The 25,929-nt window shown below is 38.4% G+C and overlaps 1 protein-coding gene across 1 annotated transcript in view; it reads left to right on the top strand.

Moving 5' to 3' along the window:
• The window catches only part of rb1 (retinoblastoma 1), a 174,754-nt gene that overhangs the window by 13,154 nt on the left and 135,671 nt on the right, over positions 1 to 25,929 (top strand). The window contains exons 3-11 of the mRNA XM_048540579.2: positions 2,334 to 2,437; positions 4,324 to 4,458; positions 11,700 to 11,738; positions 11,821 to 11,885; positions 15,197 to 15,307; positions 18,479 to 18,627; positions 21,927 to 22,004; positions 23,284 to 23,393; positions 24,586 to 24,663. Of these exons, the coding sequence (XP_048396536.1) occupies positions 2,334 to 2,437; positions 4,324 to 4,458; positions 11,700 to 11,738; positions 11,821 to 11,885; positions 15,197 to 15,307; positions 18,479 to 18,627; positions 21,927 to 22,004; positions 23,284 to 23,393; positions 24,586 to 24,663 (869 nt within the window). The remainder of the gene's footprint in view (positions 1 to 2,333; positions 2,438 to 4,323; positions 4,459 to 11,699; positions 11,739 to 11,820; positions 11,886 to 15,196; positions 15,308 to 18,478; positions 18,628 to 21,926; positions 22,005 to 23,283; positions 23,394 to 24,585; positions 24,664 to 25,929) is intronic.

Genomic DNA, 25,929 nt, shown 5'->3' with positions numbered 1-25,929 from the left:
TGACCCCAACTGATCACATCCACACCTGTAAACCTCTAAATTACATCTAATCATACTGTTCTGTAATTGAATTACATTTGCTAAATACCCCTGAGTGCACAAAGAATTACACTGACAATCAACTTAGGATTGTCAGTCGGGGCTTGTAGTATGGTGTGCTTGCTTGCACTTTTTGTAGGATATCATAATCTGTAGACTTATAATGGAGGTATTTTTGTCTTTCCTTCATCCTGCTATCCTTAATTTTTTAAAAACTGAAATTTGGCATCAACTAGTTATTGCTTTGTTCATTCCTGTCAAAATCCATAATGTGCTGCAGTGAGTCTCAGCTATTCATTCACTCTGGATAGTAAAAACAGAAGTAAAATAAACACAATTTTTAAAAGAATCTCCTTCCCTTTGCATTTTTGGTGGGAAACTTACTCGAGTAATCTATTTCAAAAGCACAATAGTGCAGGTGCTTGGAGTCTGAAGTATTCACGATGCCTGTGACTCACCCGAATCCAAAACCATCTCGGTACAGTGATGGAGTCACTATATCCCTTATCCCAACACCTTGAGCTTGATGCTCAGCAAGACACTTTGAGCTCATCTGCGGATGCTGTAAATCAGAAACAAAAACAATTAAGTTCTAAGGAAGGGTCAATGGACCTAAAACGTTAACTCTAATTTTTTTTCACAGATGCTGCCAGATCTGCTCACCTTTTCCAGCAACTTTTTTTAATGAATCCTCTCACTTGTCTGCAGGATGTTCCTTCTGTCTGGACCCGGCTTCCCCCCCCCAACCCGCCTCTTGCGTTCTCTTGATCATTTCATCAAGAATTGACAATGATACTGGCATTGTTAGCTTATCTGCTGCCTTCTGTCTTTCAAACAGTTCCTTTGAACTTGCTGCACTACGTCGTCCCTGTTATTTTTCCTTGAATTAAAATAGGTTGTTATGGATATCCATGTGGGTACTTGTTCAAGCCTGCCATTTTTGTGTGATGTGGATTAAAAAGTTTCTTTCAGTCCTCCTCCTCCGGTACCCTCTGTCTACCCTGTCTTTTTTTCTTTCTGCAATGCACTGATGACTGTGTCTGTGCTTTGAGCTGAGAAAGTTGATTAACCTTATTTCCAGATCTTACCCTCTGTCCCTTCCATTGCTGACTCTCCCCTTTCATTACTGCCCTGCCTCTCTTCTGAAAATAGGCTAACGGCATATATTCATTATGAGCCCAGTGATTCCCACACCTAGTTCTACGTTACATCCTGCATCCTTTCAGATCACTATTCTTCCTGCTTCTCTGATACAACCGACCTGGTGCTACAAGCTTTCACACTGGTGTTACTGATGCATCTCATTACTTGACAAGCTCCATCCCCTTCATGCATCACTCATTTCCCATGCTCATTTCTACATTCATCTATTTTCCTTCCTTCCAGACCCAAGACAAGGTTCTCTTTACCCTCACGTCTCACTCTGGAGGATGACTCATTTACCGTTGTCTCTGTGGTTCTAATGCAAACACACTTTCCCCTTCAGCCTTCCCATGAGATCATATGCTCTTAATCACCTTTCAATCACTTCAATACCCAGTCTCCTTTCAAGCAAGTGCAAAAAACGCAGCCCCTACATTCTTATCTCCTCCCACATCGCCATCTAATGTCCAAACACTCCTGAGTGAAGCTGCAGTTTGTGCTTCCTTCAATTTCGTCCATTGCATTCCGTCCTCTCAATATTTATGTTCTACACAAGGGATACCTAATTTGCAAAGTGTCTGCATTCAGCCTCAAGCATTTGAGGAACTGCACCTTGTCTTTTGATGAGGCACTTTAACGTTCAGGCTCAACGCTGAATATAGCAGTTTCAGTCTACAGTCTTTATCCCCATTTTGATTTCTTGGCAATATTTGGTCTTAATCTTGTGTTTCTCCTGTATTATTTGCATTTGAGTGGCAGTTCATTATTGTGCAATGTACTGTGGACACATAATTTGTTTCCTTGCTTGTTCCATTTCCATTCCCTTTGTCATGCAACCAACTTTTTTTGTCATTTAATGTTTTGTGCATTCCACTGTCTCAAATCTTTCCTTTAGTTCTCTATCCACCCTTTTCAATTTCTCCTGATTAAACCTGTTATGTTTCCACCTTTTGAAAGGCCATCAACCAGAAACATTTGCTTGTTGTATTTCTGCACTTTTTGTTTGCGTTATGCTGTAATCAGTTTCAAACCTAATGGCACTAGTTATTTGATTTTGTTTATACATTGAGGTGCTCTGTTTCCATTTATGTTCATGTTTATTTTTATTCTGTTAATATTTTCAGTACGTTAAAATGGATGCTCTCTTCTAGGCGGCCACACGAAAGTATTGGGGTGTCTGCATCTTCATTGCAGCCGTAGACTTGAATGCAGTTTCCTTCACTGTGACAGATTTGCAGAAAACATTAGATCTGAAGTAGGTTTATGAATTTGCATTTTATTAATTTCTGTTGAAGGTGTCATTTAATCTCACATAATTTTTTGCTGAAATTCAGGAATCTTCTAATTAGTTTAAACAAATCATTGCTGTGAAGTTGAACTTTTTGAAAGAATTGCTCAACCGTGTTTTGATATCTGGCTTTGTGCATTGAATTCATCCTGCAAATTTTTATGCAGAGTAATGACATTTGTGTGTACTGTGTTCAGGACACTGTTGAGAGTTTACAGTTTAGGTCAGAAGTTGCATGACACCGGGGTATAGTCCAACAGGTTTATTTGAAATCTCAAGCTTTAGGAGTGCTGCTCCTTTCTCAGGCCTTCATAAACCTGTTCGACTATATCAGGTTCATGTGATTTCTGACTTTGTTCATCCCAGTCCAACACTGGCACCTTCACAGCATATTGATTTAGGTGCAGTAATTAGGTCTGTATTCTGATCAGTCAAAGTTTTTGAGCTTCTGTGTAGGCTGCAAGCTTGTGTTCATGGGCACTAGAAGGCCTTGTAATCAGTTGTGGAAATAGTAAAAGGGAAAACAAACACATGAGACCAAATAGGCAAACAAATATGCAGTTGATGAGCTCATTTTTGAAAATAAAAGTTAAACAAAGTGGCCAAAGTGAATTAATACTGTATTAAATCGCTCATGTATGATTAACAATTAGATTTGCACTTGCACAGTCCTCAATGGTCAGTTTTGGATTTATTGAATTAAAAGCCAGTGGCTTCTCTGAAAGGAGGAAATATTAGTAAGCATATACTCCTGGTGGCGTGCTCAAGTATGCAAGATTCATTGACATCCAACCTGAATCTTGTTCAGGAAATGCAATGGACAAAATACCAGGGGAAACTAATGTTTTAAGAGGGAAGAAGTATAACATGAAGGGAAGAAAACCAGAATACTCGTGTGTTAATTCAAGAAAAAGAATTAATAAACAGTGCTGAGACATTTGACACACAAGTCTGATGATAAATACAAATCCTGTAGCAGTATCTCTGCCAATGGTGTGTACCACCATCAAGGCACGTAACCTTCTGATCTGGAATGTGAAATTATAATCAAGCATGAGAGCACCTATGATGCTACTCATTTAAATCTGAAACTTGCCCCTGCAGGTAGAGAAAGCACACCTGAGAAATGAATCTTTTTTAAAAAAATAAATAAATTCTGACATCAAAATGTAAGCATTAATTTTAAACATGTTTAAGTGAATGAACTTGACTCAGGTAAATCTTATTTTTAAGATCATTCAGTAGCAAACATGGGCAATGTTGGAGAAACTCAGCAGGTGTGGTAGTGTATGGTGGCGAGAGAGGCTAAGCATTTGGAGTCTGTATTGACTAGAGTCATACTGGATTCAAAACATTATGATAGTTTCTCTTGCCGTGGATGCTGCTAGACCTGTTGAGTTTGGCCGGTATTTTCTATGTTCCACAGTATTTTATTTTTGTTCTCTATGTAAATAAATGTTTAAACAATTTTAAGAGCAGAACCATTGCAATAGGCTGGTCAAAAATCATAAAGACATTGAAGTAACTTGTTTTTGTGTGTGATCAGCCATGATCTAGAATGGTAGCACTGGCTTGATGGGCTGAATGGCCTAACCCTTCAGTTTCTGTTGTATGTTTAGGGAGTTTGCTTTATTGCTGAAAAGTTATAAATGTGTGTTATGTCAAATGTATTAATTTATTATGGTTTTTGCAAAGTTGCTTAATTTGGATTACTGAATACTTTTGAAATACTTTGGTTCAAAAAAAAGCGCTGTTTAACAGAAGCCTGTTTCAACTAAGTAATAACATAATGTGGGTGGTGCTGATAAGTGTTCTTTGACAAATGATTTTTTTTTCCTCTCTCCTTCCTGAAGTGTGACTGAGTTTTTGCAGTTGCTGAAGAAAATGGATGTGAACTTGGACACTGTTAGCACTAAAGTAAATTCACTGGTGTTGAAACTGGAGAAGAAGTGCCTTGTTTTCACTGCGCTCTTTGAAAAATTTAAGAGGTAACTTCTAAAGAAAATTTGTTACTATTAAGCTTCTAAGCTCACAATAATGAAGCGTACAGAACAATATAGCAGGAGCAGTATCATGCACGTATAAAAATGAGATCAGCCTGGTGAAGCTCCAACACAGGACTGTTTATATGCCAAACAGTGGAAGCAGCAAATGCTAGAGTAGAATGATTTCTCAACCGACAACTCAGATCAAAGCTGTGCAGTCCTTTCCCATCGATTCAGGATTGGTGATGAACAATAAACAATTAAGTTGTGGAGATTGGCAAAGAATGTGTGTGGAACCAAATAATGATGATGCAAAAGATAAGGCTGACATATTTACAACTAAGTTAGCTAGGTTGTTCCAGAACAATTACACTTGCATCTACTTGACAATATAGAAAATTGCTCAAGTATGCCCTTTGCACAAGATGCAGAACAAATCCAGCCTTAGCAATTGCTATCCCATTTGCTTAATTTTAATCATCACCAAAGTAGTGGAGGATGATATTGACAATGTTGTCAAGCAGCATGAACTCTGCAAAAGCCTGCCCATTTGGGACCACATGGCTTCTAACCATTTTAATATGGGTTTATTAGTTCAAGCCAGACATCAAGATATTTCTTCAACAGCATTGAGTAAAATATGTACATAATGTTGCTGCAGTCATCTCCACCATAAGCTGCTCTAGTTCTAATGTTCCAGCAGTGTATGTCTGTCCCATGGACCTGCTGAAATTAAGGTTGTATACAGTGTTCCTCAGATGCTTATCTGTGTATTTAGTAACCTCTATCCCTAAAACCCCACCTAAACACCTCATACATTCTCAGTCGTTAACATTATTGAAAGTAATTTCGTAACACTGTCATCAGAAAGCAGTAAGTATTCCCTCTGTCTGTCTCTCTGTCTTTCTCTTCTCCCACCACCACCACCACCACCAAAAAACATCTTCTCAATCAGCTCTCTGATTCAACCTGCTGGAACAGCTTCCTAATTCTCCCTGGTCTTGAACAAATTGGAATTGACGATTGTAGGCTGACTTTGAATTGTGCTTTCATCAACTAAAATAGAAAGAGCAACATTAGTAGCATGGTATGATATTGAACAGACTTGTTAGCTCCGGATGGATTGTTGGGTGCTCATTGATAAGATACACTTCCACTCAATTGAACTTTGATCTTATCTTTTCCTGTATTTTTTTTATTGAAAACGTCATCTGAAACTTAATGGTGCACCTTTAATACTCAGCTGTGTTTAAGAGCTAATGGGTATTGCTATTCCTCCTTTTTGATAGTACAGCAATATTTTGAGATTCTTGAATCATATTCTCAAGTTTAGGGAGAAGAACTGAATGAATTATCTGGAAGAATGGTTCAGTATTCATATATATGAGCAAGGACTATGGACTATTGTTGAAAATCATTTCAGACATTGTTCCTTGCAGTGGAAAATCTGTTTGTACTGTCTAGACTAAGTCTGTCATTGTTGTAAACCTTCCTGGATTAAAAAGATAAATTGGAATGGACTTTAGCAATATTAGAATTCAAAGGTAAAAGTATTCCTAAATGGCTAGGTGAGCTCAAAGAACCTCTGGGGTCTCATAGAAAAGTAGAAAATATTCTCTTGCTGAAATATTGAGGGACTTCTGTGAAGAGTTTGTTGTTCTTTATGATCCTGTGCATTCTACAAGATCTCATCAGGCTTTGAGTAAATTAGATTAGATTTTCTACAGTGTGGAAACAGGCCCTTCGGCCCGACAAATCTACACCACCCCTTGGAGCACCCTATCCCCCTATAATCCACACACACCTAAACACTATGGGCAATTTAGCATGGCCGATCCACCTAGCCTGCACGTCTTTGGACTGTGGGAGGAAACCGGAGCACCTGGAGGAAACCCACGCAGACATTGGGAGAATGTGCAAACTCCTCAAAGACAGTTTACCGAGGCTGGAATTGAACCTGGGTTCCTGGCGCTGTGAGGCTGCAGTGCTAACCACTGAGCCACTGTGCCGCCCACTAGGCTTGAACTATCTGTCTGTTGGTTACAAGATTATTGTAACTACCTCTTACATTTGAGGGTATTGATAGTTCCATCACATCTTTGATAGCCTCGCTGTAGTGATTTTTCATGAGCACAACATTAAATGAACTTGAATCCTAGAGGAGTAGGTGCATTCTGCTCTTCCTGGACTGGAAGAAAATGAGAGGGATCTCAATGTACTGTATCAATGACTGGAAACTGATGTACTGCAAAATGTTCTAAAAATGCAGAAGTTGGGCCTGACCTCGGTATGTCTCCCAGCTAGGAACTTCTAAAGAAACTAGGCTGATCATCTTCAAGTATGACAGGATTTGGAATATCAGGAAGCTGATCAAAATCTTGGAAAAGCTTGGATGCTTTTTGGGGGAAGATCATCCAGGCTTTTTGTTGGAAAAGCTCGTGTAAAATACTGCCCAATCTTCTTTGTAAACAGGATCACTTTCCTCGTCAGACTGGGCAATTCCTCACAAAATGGAATGTAGCCATTAACTTGGCCTGCACTGTCTTGTACTAGCTGCAGATGAGCTAATTATACACAAGCCTTCAACTCAACACTAATCTATTCTGATTTCTGTAAGACATAAATATGCTCATTAATAACTTTACCATTGTAGGTAACTGAAAAGATGTTGCCTCCAAAATCCTCTTTCAGATGTTTTAAGGCACACAGTTTGTTCTAAAATGGTAGGTGACAGAATAACACTTACTGCTGAGTTGAGACAAAGTTTGGTCTAAAAGTTCTTGACTTTTTAAAGGTGACTGACCAGAAATCCTGGTCTAGATTGATCCTATACAAGTTAACAATGGTTTCCACTTAACAATGAATGTGTGTAGTTTAATAAGAAGAAAACTTAGACTTGATGGATTCTGTGTAGACTTCTGAACAGTCTTCATCTGTCTGACTTGCTTTTCTGAGGTGATCTTGTATTTCATAATTTTTCCAAATTACTCATTCTACCATAGTGAATGTGTTGGGTGCCCACAGTTGAACAGTCTTGTCACCTGTGTGGTCTTGCATTTCAACATAGTGATTTCCTGGCCTTTCCTGTGACTGGCAGCCTTCTTGCAGTGCAGGGCTGACATTTTTGGACATAGCAAACTGATGTATTTGGGTTGACCTTCTGAGTTGGCTGATTTGTATCCTTGTTTCATATGCATTTTTTAAAAAATTTGGCTTGCCTTGTATGTGGGATTGTATGCTTATCTAACAGTTGTCTTCACACTGCAAAATTCAGTTTGTCATTGAAGACTATGACCTGCCCATGTAAAGCTCATCCTTCAAGATGCTAAAGCTGCAGGAATTGTGCACACTGTATAAGCCACTAAATCAATAAATCTGCTGATTTCCCCTGGTTTCTGGGATCATGAGTTGAACTGGGCAAGAATAAACATTTAATATTACTAAGACTGACAAAGAATCTACTGAAGTTTTTTCAACAGCACCTTACCTGATGAGAACATCTTTCTCATAAGCAGCCGGTTGCGTTGTACATGTGCGAATATGGAGCTATTTCAAACGAAGACTTGAGACTCTTTACCTATGAATGTCCCTTCCACAACTCTCATCTGCATGCCTGTGTAGACATACAGCAGCTTCTAAATCTATGACCACTTCCATCTGAAAGGACAAGAGCAGTAGATACATCACTACTTGTAAGCTTCCCCCCAGCCACTCACTTTTTGAAATATTTTGCCATTTGTCACTGCTGCGGAGTCAAATCCTGGAATTCCTGCTCAAAGAGCATTGTGGGTAAACCTACAAAACATGGACTGCAGTCAGTCAAGAAGGCAACTCACTGCCACCTTCTCAAGGGCAGCTAAGGACGAGCAATAAATGCTGGTCAGCCAGTGATGTCCATGTCTTGAGTGAATTTTAAAAAAAAGTTGACTGCACCTCCGCAATGTAGAAGAGACCACATTGTGAGCAGCAAATACAGAAAATTAGATTGAATGACCTGAGATGGCTGCAAAATTGGGGTTGTGACAGGTGGCAGTAAGAATAGTAGGTTTTCCAAGCCTGCGACCACTTCCTGCAAGTTCACTCCAAGTCACTAATTATCCTGACTTGGAAATATCTCACTATTCCTTAACAGTGTTTGGGTCATATTCTGGATTTCCCTCCATAGGCGCACTGTTGGTCAACCTATAGTAGGTAGACTGCAGCAGTTCGAGAAGGCAGCCCACTGCCACCTTCTCAAGGCCAAATAGGGATGGGCAGTAATTGCTGGCCAGCCAATGATGTCTACATCTCACAAGTGAATTTTAAAAAAAATGTAGTTGACTGCAGCCTTGTATGAAGTAAGCCAAACATATATTCTCGAGCTAGACATTCATGAGTTAGGTTTATTGCGAACCAAATTTTAAAATGTTAAAAATTTACAAACATGACCTATTTCCATTACCTCTTGACACCTACACTCTCCAAGCATCCAAAAATGAAATACAGTTGTACAGGCTATCGGATGTTAAATCTAGCCAAGAGGAATGCAGGCATGATGATAGGTCAAGAAGAAAAAAATCACTGAGCCCAGATTTTTGAGTCTTACTGAAGCGGCTGTTTTTCAGTCAAGGTTAGTCTCTTTCTTTTCTCCTGGAATCACTGATGTAGAAATCCAAAGCCATGTAGTAGAAAAACTGTCTGCCATAGTTCTGAATTCGGGTGGAGGGTTGAGGAGAAAGTTGTTCATTCTAGCAGTTTGTGTGTTTTCTGCCCAGATCCCAATTCCAGCATTTCTACAAATGGTTTTATCACATGACTTCCCCCATATTGGTTGTACTCTTCAAACAATAGAGTTCCAGCACATCTCTCATTTTCTCTTTAGCCCTTGTTTCATGACCAAGATGGTGTTTTTAAAAGGAAGGTCAGTCATTAACTCCCAGATGATCATCTTGATGAGGGAGAAAGGAACTAGCCACACTTCTAGGAGTGTCTGACTCAGTTGTGACTTCACAGATGCAAATTAGCAGCTAATTCGAGTCAGTATCTGAGATAATGGGAACTGCAGATGCTGGAGAATCCAAGATAACAAAGTGTGGAGCTGGATGAACACAGCAGGCCAAGCAGCATCTCAGGAGCACAAAAGCTGACGTTTCGGGCCTAGACCCTTCATCCTTCTCTGATGAAGGGTCTCGGCCCGAAACGTCAGCTTTTGTGCTGCTGAGATGCTGCTTGGCCTGCTGTGTTCATCCAGCTCCACACTTTGTTATCTCGAGTCAGTATCCATTGTTTACCAAAGTCTTCTAAGGAAATATTCATGTATGACCCAAAATGACAAAATAATAATCTGTTTTGCACATCTTCATAATACTGTGCTCCAAAAGTACTACACTGACTTGAAAGTGGTGTCCTGTGGTTATGAAGAGAGCTTTGAAATGCAGATCTTTCCAGAAAGCTTTTAAGGAATTCAGGTAAGCAATGGCAAATGGCTCAGCATAGGTAAATGCAGTGTGTTGCAGGTGGATAGATGGTACTGCCATTGCACTAGTAACCCAGAAGTCCAGGCTAGTGTCTTAATGCCATGAATTTGATCCCACTATGGCAGGTGGTAGAATTCAAACTAAATTAATAAAAATCTGTAAAGCCTGAAAAAAAAGCTTCATTTTTGAAAAAACCCCATCTAGTTCACCAATGACCTCATAGAAAAAATGTCTGCTGTCCTTGTCTGGTCTGGCCTAGCTGACCCCAGATCTGAGTTAGGTATGCTCCGAAGCGGCAGCGTTATTATTCCAGCCAGCTAGCCCCTACTCTTTCTGTCATCAAAGACCCAGCAGTTGCTTGACTTGCCTTGATTGGAAAGGGGAGAAGGCAGGAGACTATCAGCATGATCAAATGGTGAAGCAGCCTCGATCAGCCAGATAGTTCTGCTTCTATGTCTTATGGTCTAATCTGTGAGACAGCTCAACCAATTTTGGCTCTAGCCCCCAGATGTTAGAAAGGATGACTTTCTAGAGGCTATTTGTGCCATTGTCTTTTTCCAGTGCCTTGGTCAGTGTCAGGGTTTTTGTTTCTTTGTGAGACTCTACAGCAATCACTTACAACTGAGTGGCTTACTATGCCATTTCAAAGGACAATTGAGAGTCAACCTCATTTCTCTGGGCCTGGAGTCACATGTCGGCCAGAGCAGGTGAAGGTGGCAGATTTCCTTCCCAGAAGAACTCCGGTGAGTCGATAATTGACAAAGTTTTCATTGAATTCACATTCCACTATCTGCCATGGTGGGAGTTGAACCTTGGTCCTCAGAACATTAGTTGAGTTTCTGGCTTAATAGTTGAGCAATATTGCCTCTCCAATTGAATTGACAAATCGGATCCTTGTAAATTCAAACCCCTTAACCCCAACTGTGGAAAAGAGAGGAGTCAGTTCACCATACCTGAGCTGGTCATAACAGTAGTTATTGTTGTAATATAGGGAACACAGCAGCTAGTTTGCACACAAGAGACCCCCAAATACAGCAATGTGGTAATTTTTTAAAAAATGTTGTTTGATGGATAAATATTGTACAGAATCAAGAGTACCTACCTGCTTCTCCTTTCACATAGTGTCATATGATCTTTTGTGCCTACCTGAAAAGGCAAGTAGGACCTTGATTTAATATCTCATCCAAAGCACCACACTTCTGACAGTGACATCCCTCAGCCTGGCACTGGAGTGACAGACCTAATTTTTGTGGGAATGTAACTTGAATCCAAAGTTTTTGATTTTAGACATGACCACAAGATGGTAAATTTGTTCTTTGTGTGAACCTATTGACTATTACCCCAACTTTGCTGTTTAGGTTATTAGTTAGAAAGTGAGTTCTGGTGGGCCTAGCACAAATCTGCTGATACACAAGCACTGACTGCAGGTGTTTGCTGAAATCATACTAGTTTGAATGTATTGCTGTCTCACTTTTTTTGACCTTAATTACCATTTTAAGAGCGATCAGTAAGGTTGTGTTTCAAAAGTGTAACAGAAGTGAGCAAATTGTCTCTTCAAAGTAAAGAATACCTTGGACAAAGATTTCACACATTGAGCTTATTTCTGTTTGTTTCATCAATTCTTCTGTCGAAATGAGAGCAGGTCCAGCTACAGCTGTACATTTAATTCACTGTGCATTTTTATAGCACCTTATAGAATTTTGTAAACGTGTGAGAAGTGTGCTTCAGAAGTTGTGAATGACATTCCCTAAAAATGTAACAAAAGCTGTTTTTATTTTAAATTTACAGGATATGTGAAAAGATATTTGTGGAGACACCAAATATCCAGTAAGTTTTCAATTATCTTTTATTTCTTTAGAACTTTTTGAATAAAGTCATCATGCTTGACTTTGTTTCATTTCTTAACCAGGGCATCATCAGAAACTAATAAACCAGTGGTGAAAATCTGCTGGATCACGTTTCTACTGGCAACAGGTCTGTTCTTTTTAAAAAAACATGTTATTTTGAGAAGTATATGTATCGAGAGCTGACTTTTGGAGTTGTCTAAACTGTTCCCCATGAACCCCAAGTGATTCTTGTTTTCTCTCTTGATTCTAATTTGCTATTACCCTGGATTAATTAAAATTTATTGGAATTTTATTTTCAGTGGCCCCTTCCTCATAAATGCTAAGAAGACATGCTAAATGCTAAGAAGTCCCTCAGTCCCTGCCCTGATTGGAACATCATCTCTAATGCTAATTTCCTAATGGTGTCAAAAAACTGCAGAGAGATAACTGCTGCATTACTTGACGGGTCTTCGTAAACCTCCACATTCATGAAATTTAAAGACAAATTCAGTTATTTACAAAATATGTTTACTTGATTTTAAAAATAGTGAGATTACTAGACAACATAAGGCAGCAGACCAGATCAAGGACAGCTTAGAGCCTAAATGCTTTGATCATTATTGAGCAAGGATGTATGGGAGGCTTTGAATAAAGTGAGTGAGATTTTTGATTGAAATCTAATAGAAAGATTGTTCGATGTTCGACATTGTAGAAGATTTTGTAAGATTCTCTTCTGTCCTAATTAAATTCAGTGTCCTCATTATGTGTTGAAAATGTTTCCAGCTGCTTTAAGGTGCTTTTTATTTTTTAACACATTTAGAGATTATTATCTTAACACATTTTTAATCAAATGTGTTGGTAAGAATTGACATTTTTCAGTAGTTGTAAGATCAAGCCTGCTCCATCAATCATTAAATTATGGCTGATCTCATCCCGGTCTTGACTCTCCTTTCTGCCCACTCCCCACAACCCTTTAACTATCTCCTCCTTAAATGTATTCGGTGTGCCAGTGTCCACCACATTCTGGGAAAGTGAATTCCACAGTTTCATTTCAAATGAAGATGATATTGGTCCTTGTATTTTAATGAGAAATTTATCTTTTATGATGGTTTACCAGAGTAGCAGTTAACAGATGAGGGGAAGAAACTAATCAATGGTGCACAAGCATTAAAGCAAATCTTTAAAACTGAAGTAGGTAACTTACCTTGTCTTTTAAGGCTCATTGACATCTTCAAGAATGTTTTATAACCTTGTAAATAGTGCAAGAAGCAAAGCAGTTAGCAATTAGTCAATGTATATTTTGTAACATTTCTGAAAATATATGTGGAAGTTAAAAGAAACATTGTAGGGTTAAACAGATTCTTTTTCTGTACACTTGGCATGATTTTCTTACCTTAATATTGGCCTATTCTTAATGTTAAACACTGGTTCAAACCTGGCCTGAACACCTGGATGATTATTGACAGTTGAATGTACAGAATGGAAGTGAAGCTTGGAGATAGCCTCTGTTAGGACTGGCAAATTGTAAATAAGTGAAGCTTAAGGGGATGTGAACGCTTAGCAGAATAAAGAAGCAAACTTCGTTACCTTCCGATAGATGCACATGGGAGAGGGCCAAAACCATTTGGGCAGAAATAAAGTGAAAGGAACCCCAGGGCACAGGCACATGGGATTGATTGATCAAATAGAACCTCCCCATTATCTAACACCATCCCCCCACCTTTTCTTTCCCATGTTTGAATAAAGTGTCAACAGCTGAATAGTAAGTGAAGGGATGACGTGTGTCCTAATTAATTGAGGCACAGAGATAATTACGAAAAAATTAAACATAATGTTATGCTGGAGATAAACCAAAAGGCTGGAATAACATAAATATAAGAGTTGCATGCCCAGGGTCTAACCAAAGTAACAAGTAATCCAAAACTGTACAAGCTAATTAAGGTAGAGCACTCATAGCAAGTTATCAATGCGATAATGTGTCAAAATAGGACAATAAGGAAGATTTTACAGTACAGTATGGTTGGGTCACATGTTGCACAACAATGCAGAATTGCCAAGCAGAAATTGATGACCAAATTCCATACCCATGAAAATGGCTCAACTGTGATTTTGGTTTCATGTCACGCTACGTGTGACCCCACCAAACTGCTCTGTAAAATCTTCCTTACTCTCCTATTTTGACACTATCACCTGAATAACTTGTTATGATCTGTCTACCATGATTAGTTTGTACAGTTTTGAATTACTTATTACTTTGGTTAGACCCTCGGCATGCAAATGTTATACCCAGAACGTTATTGCAGTCATTTGGTTTTTCTCCTGCGCTACCTCATTTTTAAGTTTTTGTAATTATGTCTGTGTGTCAATTAATTGGATTAAATGTCATCCCTTGTTGTTCAGCTTTTGAGACTTTACTTACACCATCTGACTTTCTTGATCACTTGCAGAGACATGGTATTCAGCCTGTTGACACTCCACTCACATCATTTGTATGATCTTTTGATCTCTCGGATTATAAAGTCTCTGCTTGGGTGCTCTCTTCACTTTGCCTGATGAAGGGGCAGTACCTCAAAAGCTTGTATTTCAAATAAACCTGTTGGACTCTGACCTGATGTCACGTGACTTTTGACATTGTCCATCCCAGTCCTACACTGGTACATCCACTTTAAAGTTTTCAGACTCATTTTCAATTCATATCCTAAATTATTCCCTGAAATGAATATTCTCCTTTGTTTCATTAACATCCACTATGTGTCTCACCAGAATGAAAGTTTGGACATCTCAGTTGTATCAGAATCCTCCAAAACATCCATTTGTGCTGCATTCAAGCAGTTTCTTTTTCATGTAAATAAATTCAGTGTGATAAGTTGTTTTCAGGCACCAGAGGGTATTGTTGTATGTCCGTTGTTCATTTCATTTGATGAATATAAAGTTATTGCAGGAAATTTGTGTTCTGTAGGTTTGCCAAGTTCAGTGGAAATTCAGTTTGTTGTAAAAGTACAGTGATATTCTTCAGAATTATTAACTTATAAGTGTAAATTCATTAAGGGTGCTGATGAATGCTCGGTGAGTCTCAATTATCAGCATAAAGAATAACCACCATATCTTGATTTGTATTTATGAGTAAAAATTGTACATGTTAGCATTTTTAATGATCTCTATTTGAAAGAGATGTAAAATCCCTAGGCAACTATCTGAGCTTAGATATTACTTCAGTTCTTCAAGATTTTTGATTTGCTTGAAGGATAAAGATACTTTTCGTTTACTTTTTATTTTTTAAAATTCATATGGAATTTGTTATGCACTATACATGATTTCAGTTCTTTAGGTATCAAGAAAAGTGGTTTTGTAAACGAAGATGTATTGTTCTTTTAGTCTTAAGCTGTACATTTACAGTTCAAATAAATTGCAATAAGTCATACTAATTTTTTGCCTTTGGTACTTGCATTATGCTTTCAGGAAAGCTGCTACAGATGGAAGATGACCTTGTGCTCTCTTTCCAGTTGTTACTTTGTATCTTGGCATACTTTATCAAGATCTCACCCCCTGCAATGATCAAGGAGCCTTACAGTAGGTTTTAAAAATAGCAATTAAATTTGGTTTCCATTTTTAATTTTTGAAAATGTAACCATTCACTAGTTCCTAGAAAGTTTAATTTTGGAAATGAAATGAGACTGTAAACTTGTTTTGTACCACTACTATTTATTCTGTCTTAAAGTTACTTTCGTTAAACCGAAATATCGTACAGCTAGTTAGTTAATGGAGTTAAATTATAATCCAAAAACCACCCAGGTGGTAGTGAGTTGCCAAGTCAAGTAACAACATCGTGAGTGAGGTTATCAGAGGGCGCCTGTAGCTAGTGGAGCCATATCCTATCAACAGTCATACTATTAGCTGACCAGGGGAGGAAATCAGCATAAATTAAAAGGAACAAGAATGAAGCTTGCAAACACACGAAGTATCAAGCTTCACAATTCTATAATGACACAACTTTTAAATCAGATATTATAATTAGCTAACTATCTACCAATGTAAGGAATAACAATTTAAAGAAAAAAAGTGTGGGTATAGCTAATTTTGAGATTAAAATAAGAAACAAAATTAAAGAACCATGACCAAAACGATAAATGTTTTTGATAAGTTGGATAAAGGAAGGCATAGCTAATAATACCTTTCCTATTACTTTTGAGTATGGTATTTCTCATCTTAGATTTAGTGGAGCTTTTTGGTGCTGATTGTGCAAACAGTAAGAGAGCTGTTCAAATACATTCAATTATTGAGGGTTTATTAGCAAGCCACTGGGTTTTACTATGGATTTGGATTCTCCTTATATTCACTGTGCTAATTTAAATGATACAAACATTCATCCCAGACCTGACAATGCTTAAATATTCGACAATTGTAAATGTTACATCTGGAGAGATCAGTAATTTTGTAAACATTAAGACTAGGACAGGTCTGGAATATTTTACTGGAAGAGGAATTGTAAACTTGGTTATTTCTGCTAAATGAATACATGAATAGGCACGTCACAAATAATGTAACTTATGAAAGTTTTTTTTAATTAAAGTCTTGTAACCAACTTGGTATTCTATATTTTCACATCTTCCAGGTTCATTGAATGAAAATTACTTAGCAGCAAGTAACAGTTAGTTTTGAAACGTTTTGTTTTCAAGTTATGTTGAATAGCTTCAAGTCCTCAACTTATGTTTGTTCTTAGATTGCTCAACTCCAAAGATTTCTCTAATACTGTGACTAAATTTAATACTGTTAGTTTTTTTTTGTGCAGTGCATTTTGAGAACCCAGTGTACTTTGAAACAGTCTTTTAAGGCAGTTCATTTTTGGTAATCACATTTTAAAAGCAATATATTAATAAGTAGTTAGTGGCATGTAACTTCACAGGTGCAAGTAAAAGCTTGTTCCATGCAAGTTATTGGCTCATGGATCTGGCCAAGAGTTGCCTCAGAAACCTATAAAGAAGGATTAATGCTGTCTTATTAAAGAATGAAATCCCTCTTTTGTTGTTAGACCATGGTATGTTCCTTGATTTCATCCAGGCCGTGCTGCAATTGTCTCAGCACCCAGATAAGAAGAATTGGGGTGAGAATTTACACTGCTGATTTGTTATCTATTGATCCATTTCTTTAAATGATGGAAGTGTTCCCTCTCCTCTTTGCACCTGCATAGGAGAATATGTTGTTGACCCCTTTCTCCATTACTGTTTTAGTATGTCATGTGTTCTTGATGACACACCTAGTTGTTTTTGGAAATTATTTAACTGAAATGCTGAACAGTGTTTTTAAAAAGTTTTCTATTGTCTGGAACAGTATTTTTAAATTTGGAATGAGGGTGTCACTGGCTAAAGCAGCAGTTATTGACCATTCCTAATTGTTCAGGAAGCAGTTAATTTCCTTCAAAAGTAAACCTGTTCCACCAATTGATTAGTGTATATATAGTTGCCATTGAGACAAATTCTATTCCGGATTGTTTTTGTTATTGAATTCAAATTTCACTGTGGTGAGATATGAACATATGTCCCCAAAACACTTATCTAATTATTAATAAAATGAACTTACAATTACATTACCACCTCCTTAAAAATAAATCTCTCTCGAGGTGAAAAGGGCATTTATCATGGAGTGACATGGAAGTCTTTTAACTTGTTTATGATATGTGTCAGTTGCTGCTTAGGCCAGCATTGTTGTCCATTTCTAACTTCTCCCCCAAAAAAGGTGATGGGGGAACTGCAGCTCGTCATACAGCTCTGACCAGGCAACTCTCCCAACTTAGTCAATCTGCCATAGATGTAGTGGAAAGTTTTGTATGTTGATAATTAATCTGTTTGACTACGCTGTGAACAAACCTTCCACAGTCTTCAAATACTGGGGTCCGACTAAAACCACAGCTTTTGGCTCAGAGAAATGGACAGAAGTCAACTGAGCCACAAGATATCTTTAGTCCTATTTGACTTTTGCAATTGCAAAATCTGCAATTACAATTTTAATTGTAAGTTTAAAATTGAGAAAGCTATGAAGTCTCAGCTGAGGTATCTAAATAAAACTGCCTTAATTACTGTTTGATTATCACTACTTTTTTTGGTAGTCAAATACATTCTAATTAGTGGTACCCCGTAATCCAGGGTAATGCCATCACTTTCAAGAGCTAGTTATTGATGCTATAGCATGTTCGTCATTTTGTATCATCATGTTAAGGAAACATACTGATTAGACACAATATATGTAAAAATATCTTTCTTTTAAAATATTTTAATAGTTACATTTATACCTTTATTACATCACTGTGTACATGTATGTTGTGTGTATATTTGTGTGCATGTGTGTAAATATATATAAAAGACAAAATTTCACTGATCGCCTGGATCTGAAGATTGTAATTAAAATGGTGATCAATTAAAAGTAAAATTCTAAATGAAACCGCATTTAGCAGTTTCTTATACAAATCTGGTTTAGAAATCCAGCACAACTATAACAATATAGCATTTTAAAGTGTGTGGAATCTACATTCCAAGCACCACTACTAGAATTGAATTATGGCAGTCTCAGCCAAATGTTATCTCGGTGACTTGATTACAGTACTTATTTTCTTGCATGCTTTATGCGTCACCATTCATTTGTGTATGTACAATAGAGGGTAAAATGCAAGAAATAAGTTGTACAGGAATGCTCTGCTCATAATGTACTCGTAGTTTTGTGTAATTTACGAAACAACTTTTCTTACAGGAGCTGCTGCAAGCAGTGTAATTTCCACTGGCCTGCCACGATCTTCTAGACGAAGTCAGATCAGAATTACACAAACAGCCAACTCAGCTGAAGTAGACCCCAGAATTATGGAAATCCTTTGTGAGGAAAATGAGTGCAGTGTGGAAGAGGCAAGTTCAAAATTATACAAATTGGATTTAGAATAAAAAATCGAAAGACGTACAAAATGGAATGGTACAGTTCTAAATTTATTCCGTAACTGAAGAATCCTTCATAACCCACACGTTTTATGCCAATAAACCAATTGGCAAAAACAGCATCATCAGTCTACTTTCGCTCGTTAGTGAATTCATTGAAGGTGTCATCAACAGTACTATCAAGCAGCACCTACTCAGCAATAACCTGCTCACTAATGCCCAGTTTGGGTTGTGCCAGGGCCACTTAGGTCCAGATTTCATTACATCCTTGGTTCAAACATGAACAAAAGGGTTGAATTCCAGAGGTGAGGTGAGGTGAGGCTGACAGTACTTGACGTGAAGGCAGCACTTAACCGAGTATGACAACAAGGAGTCAGAGTTGGATGGCACGGAAACAGACTTTTGGGTTCAACTTGTCCTTGCTGACCAAATATCCTAAACTAATCTGGTCTCATTTGCCAGCATTTGGCCCATGTTCCTCAAAACCCTTCCTATTCATGTACCTATCCAGAAGCCTCTTCAATGTTGTGAATGTACCCACTACCACCACTTCCTCAGGCAGCTCATTCTGTACACATACCACCACCTGTGTGAAAAAGCTGCCTCTTGGGACCCTTTTAAATCTTTCCCCTGTCACCTTAAACCTGAGCCATCTAGTTTTCAACTTCCCTCCCCTGAGGTGGAAAAATATGGCTATTCATCCTATACGCACACGCACGCACCCACACCCACACACACATCCCCCGTTTTATAACTTCTGTAAGGCCATTCCTCAGCCTCTGGACGCTCCAGGGAAATAAGCTCCAGGCTTTTCAGCCACTCCCTATAGTTCAAACTCTCTAACCCTTTTCTGCACTCTTTCAAGTTTAACAATTTCTTTCCTATAGCAGGGAGAACCGAATTGAATGCAGTATTCTAAGAGTGGCCTCACCAATGTCCTGTACAGCTGCAACGTGACGTCCCAACTCCTATGCTCCAGTCACTGACTAATAAGTGCAAATGTGCCAAACCTGCAACTGTGTTTTTAAGGAACGGTACACATGTACCCCTAGACCTCTTTGTTTGGAGTCAGTGGATGGACCGCTGGTTTGTATGATGAACTGGCTGTGTTCATGACTCTCTATAGTTTCTTGCAGTCTTGGGAAGAGCAGTTGCCAAACCATGCTGTAATACAACCAGATAGAATGCTTTCTATGGTGCATCTGCAGAAATTGGTAAGAGTCCTTGTGGACCTGCCGAATTTCCTTAGCCTCCTGAGGAAGTAGAGACGTTGTTGTGCTTTCTTGACCATTGCCTTGATGTGGATGGACCACAAGAGATTGTTGATGATCGTCACGTGCACGAACTTGATACTGTACCATCTCCACCTCAGCACCTTTGATGCCGACAGGGGTGTACCCTTCATTCCGCTTCCTGAAGTTGGTGACCAGCTCCTTTGTTTTGCTGACGTTAATGGCGATATAGTTGTCTTTACACCATGCCGCTAAGCACCCGATCTCTTTCCTGTAATCTGTCTTATTGTTGTTTGAGATCTGACCTACAATGGTGATGTTGTCAGTAAAGTTCTAAATGGAGTTGGGGTAGAATTTGGCCATGCAGTCATGAGTGTACAAAGAGTACCTGGTATTTATTATACCTGTCTGTGAGACATAAGTGTCAACACAGACGTTCTTCCTATTGTTTACAGATCTGAATGTCTGGCAACTACTAAGTAGTCAAACAACCTGGGCCTTTTCACTCTTCCCCATAGCAAGCAAGCCATATAGGCTTATTGATCAAGAATTCGATTAGGTCTTCTTAAACAGTTCCCAGTTATAAGTTCATGAATGTTAATTTGTAAATTTCACTTTTTCAGTGATAAAATAAAAGTGTTAAGATACATAAGATATTAAAGTATTGAAAAACTGAAGTTTTAAAAACATAATTTGAATTCAGTATAAGTCACATGCTTATGACAAAGGATAATTTAAAAATTTATATCATCCATTGAGAATAAATAATGCCAATCCATATTGAATACAGGTCATGTTTGTTCTTTTCATACAAAATTCTCTCATCTGAATGCTGGCAGCCCCATCATGTCTTGCAAACAATTGTCTCTTACAAATGTTGATGCTTCTAAAGCTTCTGTGAAAAAGCTTGAGTGGAATCACGTTTTTCCTCACCTTTTTCCTGTCCCTTTGTTCTGATAACAAATACATTTTTTTTGTGAGGGATGCATTGAAGACAAACAATTTAGAAGTGGGATTATAGCCAATACCAATTTGAGCTGATCATAATTTTTCCTCATTTGCCTCTATTCTCATTCAAATTGGTTTAGTTAAATAAAATCTATTCGTTTGATGATCTGATCTCTAATTCCTTGCCCTTTTTTTATTGATTTTTCACTTCTTTAATTTAATGTAAAATTAATTGATTTAAGTGGCCTTTTATATAAAGCTTTGAGTGGCCATCCACTGCCAGGCCCTGATTTGTGTGTTGGCGCACCCTCTGACGGCCTAGATAAGTCATGGAGAAAGTCTGGCCAGAAAGTTGTTTTGATAGTGCCTCATTGTATTCTGTCAGCCATTTTTCTAGTGAGGTTTCTCTGATGCAGGTGCAGTTGTAACATTTAAATGAAATTTGGATACATTTTTGAATAAGAAGGGTTTGGAGGGATATGGGCCAAGGACAGACAGATGGTTCTGGATTAGTTTGGGAAAGTGGTTGGCGTGGATTGGTTGGGCCAAAGGGTCTGTTTCCGTGCTGTATGATCGTAACCCAGTATTCTTTGGAAGCTCAATATAGAATTACCCTTTTAGAAGAAAGGTTTGTCCTTGCATGTTAAAATGGAATGACTAGTCTTTGAGTCACAGGGTAGAATGCACCATATAATTTGTTACTTCACTTCCTTAACCTTCCTTTTGTGTTATCAGCTCAAAAAATGTAAGGGGAACTGCAGATGCTTGCATTCAGAAGCTCATGACAGCAAACTATTTTTGCTTACTCAATTAATCCTTTAGCAACAGAGCGCCCACAAACCACTTCCATTTTTTGATGGTTTCTCACGCAGTATCAGGATTTATTTTGGATGTCATTACCTGGAGAGGGCAGCAGAAACCAAATAACTGAGATCACAGTCCTGGTGAGAAGAGTGTACTTCTCAGATCATGAAAGTAGTTCTTTATTTTCCTGTAAGAAATATGGTTTAACATGTTAAAACTAATTAAGTTAATGTTTGTGACCACATTTTTGCATGTGATATCTGTGAACCTTGTATTTCATTTGTCTAGGTAAAGAACATCTATTTGAAGAGCTTTCTTCCTTTCCTGGATAACCTTAAAATACCCTTTTCTAGTGGGTTTCCTGAGGTAAACAGAGATGATGTGTAATTATACTTGTTAACGAGAACTATACATTTTGTCATGCAAACTAATATGTTTGCACACTAATATGTTTACAAACATTACGACTAGAAAAAAAGTTTTGTAAGAACATCTTCATGTCAGCAATCATGTTCATGAGCCAAACTTTAAGATTGTTGGGCATGCTTTGCGTCAGAACTTAACATCTTAACTCTGCTGGTAAAACGCCAAGTGGTTGCAAGCTTCGGGAACAAAAACAAAGTTGCTGCAAAAGCTCAGCAGGTCCGGCAGCATCTGTGAAGGAGAAACAGAATTAACGTTTTGGGTCCGGTGACCCGTCCCCAGAACTGGCTTTGGGGAGTGTTTCAGCAATTTTGCTCAATGACAAGACATTTTTTTGTATTTATAAAAACAATTTGCATTCATCAGTTGAAAGAAAGCAGGCAGTTTGATTGTTTGATCTAATCTCCTCCTGGTGAGAGAGAGAAATGCACTTTATTACCTAACCATTGTCTCACAATTGGCCAAGTAACTTGTGCTATTTAGTAAAATGAACTTAAACATCTTTTTCTAACTTTCAAGAGCATCGCCATAGATATCTTTTGTTGAAGAATGGGTATTGAAGGGCTGAGTAGTCACGTTGATCATCGTCTTAACTAGCCCAAAATATCAACACCATTATAGCTACAAGAGCAGGTTAGAGACTGCTCAAGTCATGAATATGTTTGGATATCTCTTATTCACCTGAATGGGTGTAATTACAAGAATATTTATAGTAGTATTCTTGATTCATTGTCTCTACCATCTGTTTCAATGTACCTCTGTTTCATCATTGATGGTTTGTGTTAAGTCATGCAACATCTTTAAGTGTTTCTCGAATAACATCTTTCTTCACTGCAACTTTTATTATTAGGAAGGTTGAGCAGTAACATTGTGACAATACGGTTGCCTCAACGTTAACGTTACAAGCCATACACCACGGAGCTATATAATTATTTGTCCTTCACTTGGTTAAGATGGTTAAATTTCTCTCCATAATTTTGCTTGGGTGAGGCTCAAGCAGAACTCCAACCACTATCTCTTCAAGGCAACTAGAGATAGGCAATAATAAATCTTAACATGATCACCATATCCAGGAAAAAATATAAAGCGCTATGTGGTCAGATCAGTCTCTTAATTGTACTGAGCTTGGAAAGCACTTGAAGCATTTCTAAACATGAGCTGCACTAATGCTAGGTATCATATTCTTTGTGGGTTTTTTTCTGCTGATGTGACATCTGTACAGATGGAGCCACTTGCAAGACAATATGAAGAGCTTTACCGTAAGAACAAAGATTTTGATGGAAGATTGTTCCTTGAGCAAGATAAAACTCTGCAAATAGATCCAGATCAAAGGTAATACGCTCTTGTGGAAAAAAGACCGATGCTGTATTTTGCTGTTGATGAAGAAACTTGCTCCTGTCGTAGATTTCTATTGCCTTGCTCAGCAATGTTTGATAAAGTGTCAGGATAGCTCATTGAGGGTTATTTTATTTTTAGTTAGCAAGGTTCTTTTCAAGAAAGTGGTTAGTTCATTGAAGACAAGTATTAACTAGACTCTATTGAAGGATCAGTGACAGTGTACCCATGCCCTACTGTTTAATTGCACTATCATTCCAATCATTCAGTATGCTGCCAGCATGATCCCAACTCATTCGTCTCAGCCAAACTTTTTCTTTAAGCCTTTTCCATTGCTGAAAAAATTGCAGACTTAACCCACTTTTTCTGTGGTGAATCAGATACTTCCTGAAAGGATAAGGAGACTTGTGTTTCGGTCATCAAGCCAAGATAAAGTTTTGATCACAGTTAGTGCACAGTTGGGACTTTCAGAAAGGAAAGTAAAACAAAATTACTGGAGCGGATTTTAGTAAATTTGAACAATAAAAAAAGTATTACCAAATTTAGAAATAAATAACCTGTCTAATTGCTGATAAATTGAGATATTCAAATAAATCACGTTAAACGTCCTATTATTGAAATTTGTTTGGGCTTAGTTTCAGCGATATATCTTCAAAACGCAGTCTAAATGTCTGGCAGAAATATGGACCGTTATTATTGGTTCCATAATGTAAGAATCATCTAAAATGGTTATTTTGAGTAATTTGCATTCAGTTAATATTGGAGTGGCATTAGGTAATGCTATTTTAAAAAGATTCTTAGGGGACTTAACAACACAGATGTGGGAAGGTTGTTTCCCGCAATGGGAGAGTTTAGAATCAATGACCAAGCCTTAGAATAGGGTGTCACCAATAAAGGACGGATGAGAAGGAGTTTCTTCTAAGGTTTATGAATCTGTGGACCTCTTCACCACAGAGGACCACAAAGGCTGTGTTGTTAAATATGTTCAAGGTTGAGATAGACAGATTTTTAATTAGTAAGAAGGTCAAAAGGTTCAATAGGGGAAAAGGCAGGGAAATGGAGTTGTGGATTGCCAGATCAGTCGTGATCTCGTTGAGGCCACTTTTCTCCACCATTCAATTGTCCTGTTTCTGTCCTATATCTTGACACGCTTTGTGATTCTTTGATAATGAATATATTTTCTTTAAAGGTGTGAACTTGAGAGCACGCCAAAGAAATGTCAGACTGAAGATAGTCACACAGTTATTCCTCCCCAGACTCCTGTCAGGTACTGACTTTATGCTCATTTTTATGTCAACATGCTGACTAAAATGTGCCAGCTATGTTTCACAATAAACATCTTAAGTTATAGATGTGCACTAAATTAGATCTGTCAGAAATGAAAATGTAAGCTTTTATAGTATGTATTGCTTGCTAGTTAAATACCTCTTTTTTTTTTTGTGCTGGCTTTCATTCTCCTCTCCTCCTGCCCCTCTATTCTGACAAAAGCTCTGTTTGAGGATAAGGTTTAGGACTGGCATGTCAATTGTGTCAGGCTGGTCCTGGTTCCTCTTTACATCTTTATCTCACTGCCATCTCAATTGGAATGTCTGTCATGAAAATGCCTGTACATCCCTTTCTATGATTTTCTTATGCAAATATGTGATCAAATTTCTTCTTCGGGGTGCTTGTCTTTTCACTTAATATTCATAGAGTGACAGAGGTATACAGCATGGAAACAGACCATTTGGTCCAACCCATCCATGCTGTCAGGATATCCTATATAAAGCTAGTCCCATTTCCCAGCATTTGGCCCATATCCCTCTAAACCCTTCCTATTCATATACCCATATCCAGGTGCCTTTTAAATGTTGTAATTGTACCCACATCCACCACTTCTGTTGGCAGCTCATTCCATTCACATACCACCTTCTGTGTGAAAAAGTTGTCCCTTAGGCCCCTTTTACACCTTTAAAGTTTAATCAAGAGGTAGATCTCAGTAAAAGCATTTAATCAAAAAGAACCCACTCTACTCAGGGACAGGGCTGATGTCCCTGACTCCTTCACGTGCAAGAAGCGTGTCCAGCCGCAGCTCTTGTTAGACCGCATGACGGCTCTGGAGCTGCAGATGGACTCACTTTGGAGCTTATGTAATGCTGAGGGGGTCGTGGATAACATGTTTAGCAAGTGGGTCACACAGCCGATTAGGATTGTTGAGGGAGAAAGCGAATGGGTGACCAAAAGGCAGAGGACGAGCAGGAAGGCAGTGCAGGTGTCCTCTGCGGTCATCTCCCTCCAGAACAGGTATTCAGTTTTGGATACTGTTGGGGAGATGGCTCACCAGGGGAAGGCAGCAGTAGCCAGGTTCATGGCACCGTGGCTGGCTCTGCTGTACAGAAGGGCAAAAAAAAGAGTGGAAGGGTGATAGTCATTGGGGATTTAATTGTAAGGGGAGTAGATAGGCGGTTCCCCAGTCGAAAACGAGACACCCGAATGGTATGTTGCCTCCCAGGTGCACGGGTCAGGGATGTCTCCGATCGGCTGCAGAACACTC

Source organism: Stegostoma tigrinum, chromosome 12 (genome assembly GCF_030684315.1).
Source record: "Stegostoma tigrinum isolate sSteTig4 chromosome 12, sSteTig4.hap1, whole genome shotgun sequence".
NCBI lineage: Eukaryota > Metazoa > Chordata > Chondrichthyes > Orectolobiformes > Stegostomatidae > Stegostoma > Stegostoma tigrinum.
The sequence above is the reverse complement of the archived record's forward strand: the minus strand, read 5'-3'. Positions and strand labels throughout refer to the sequence as shown.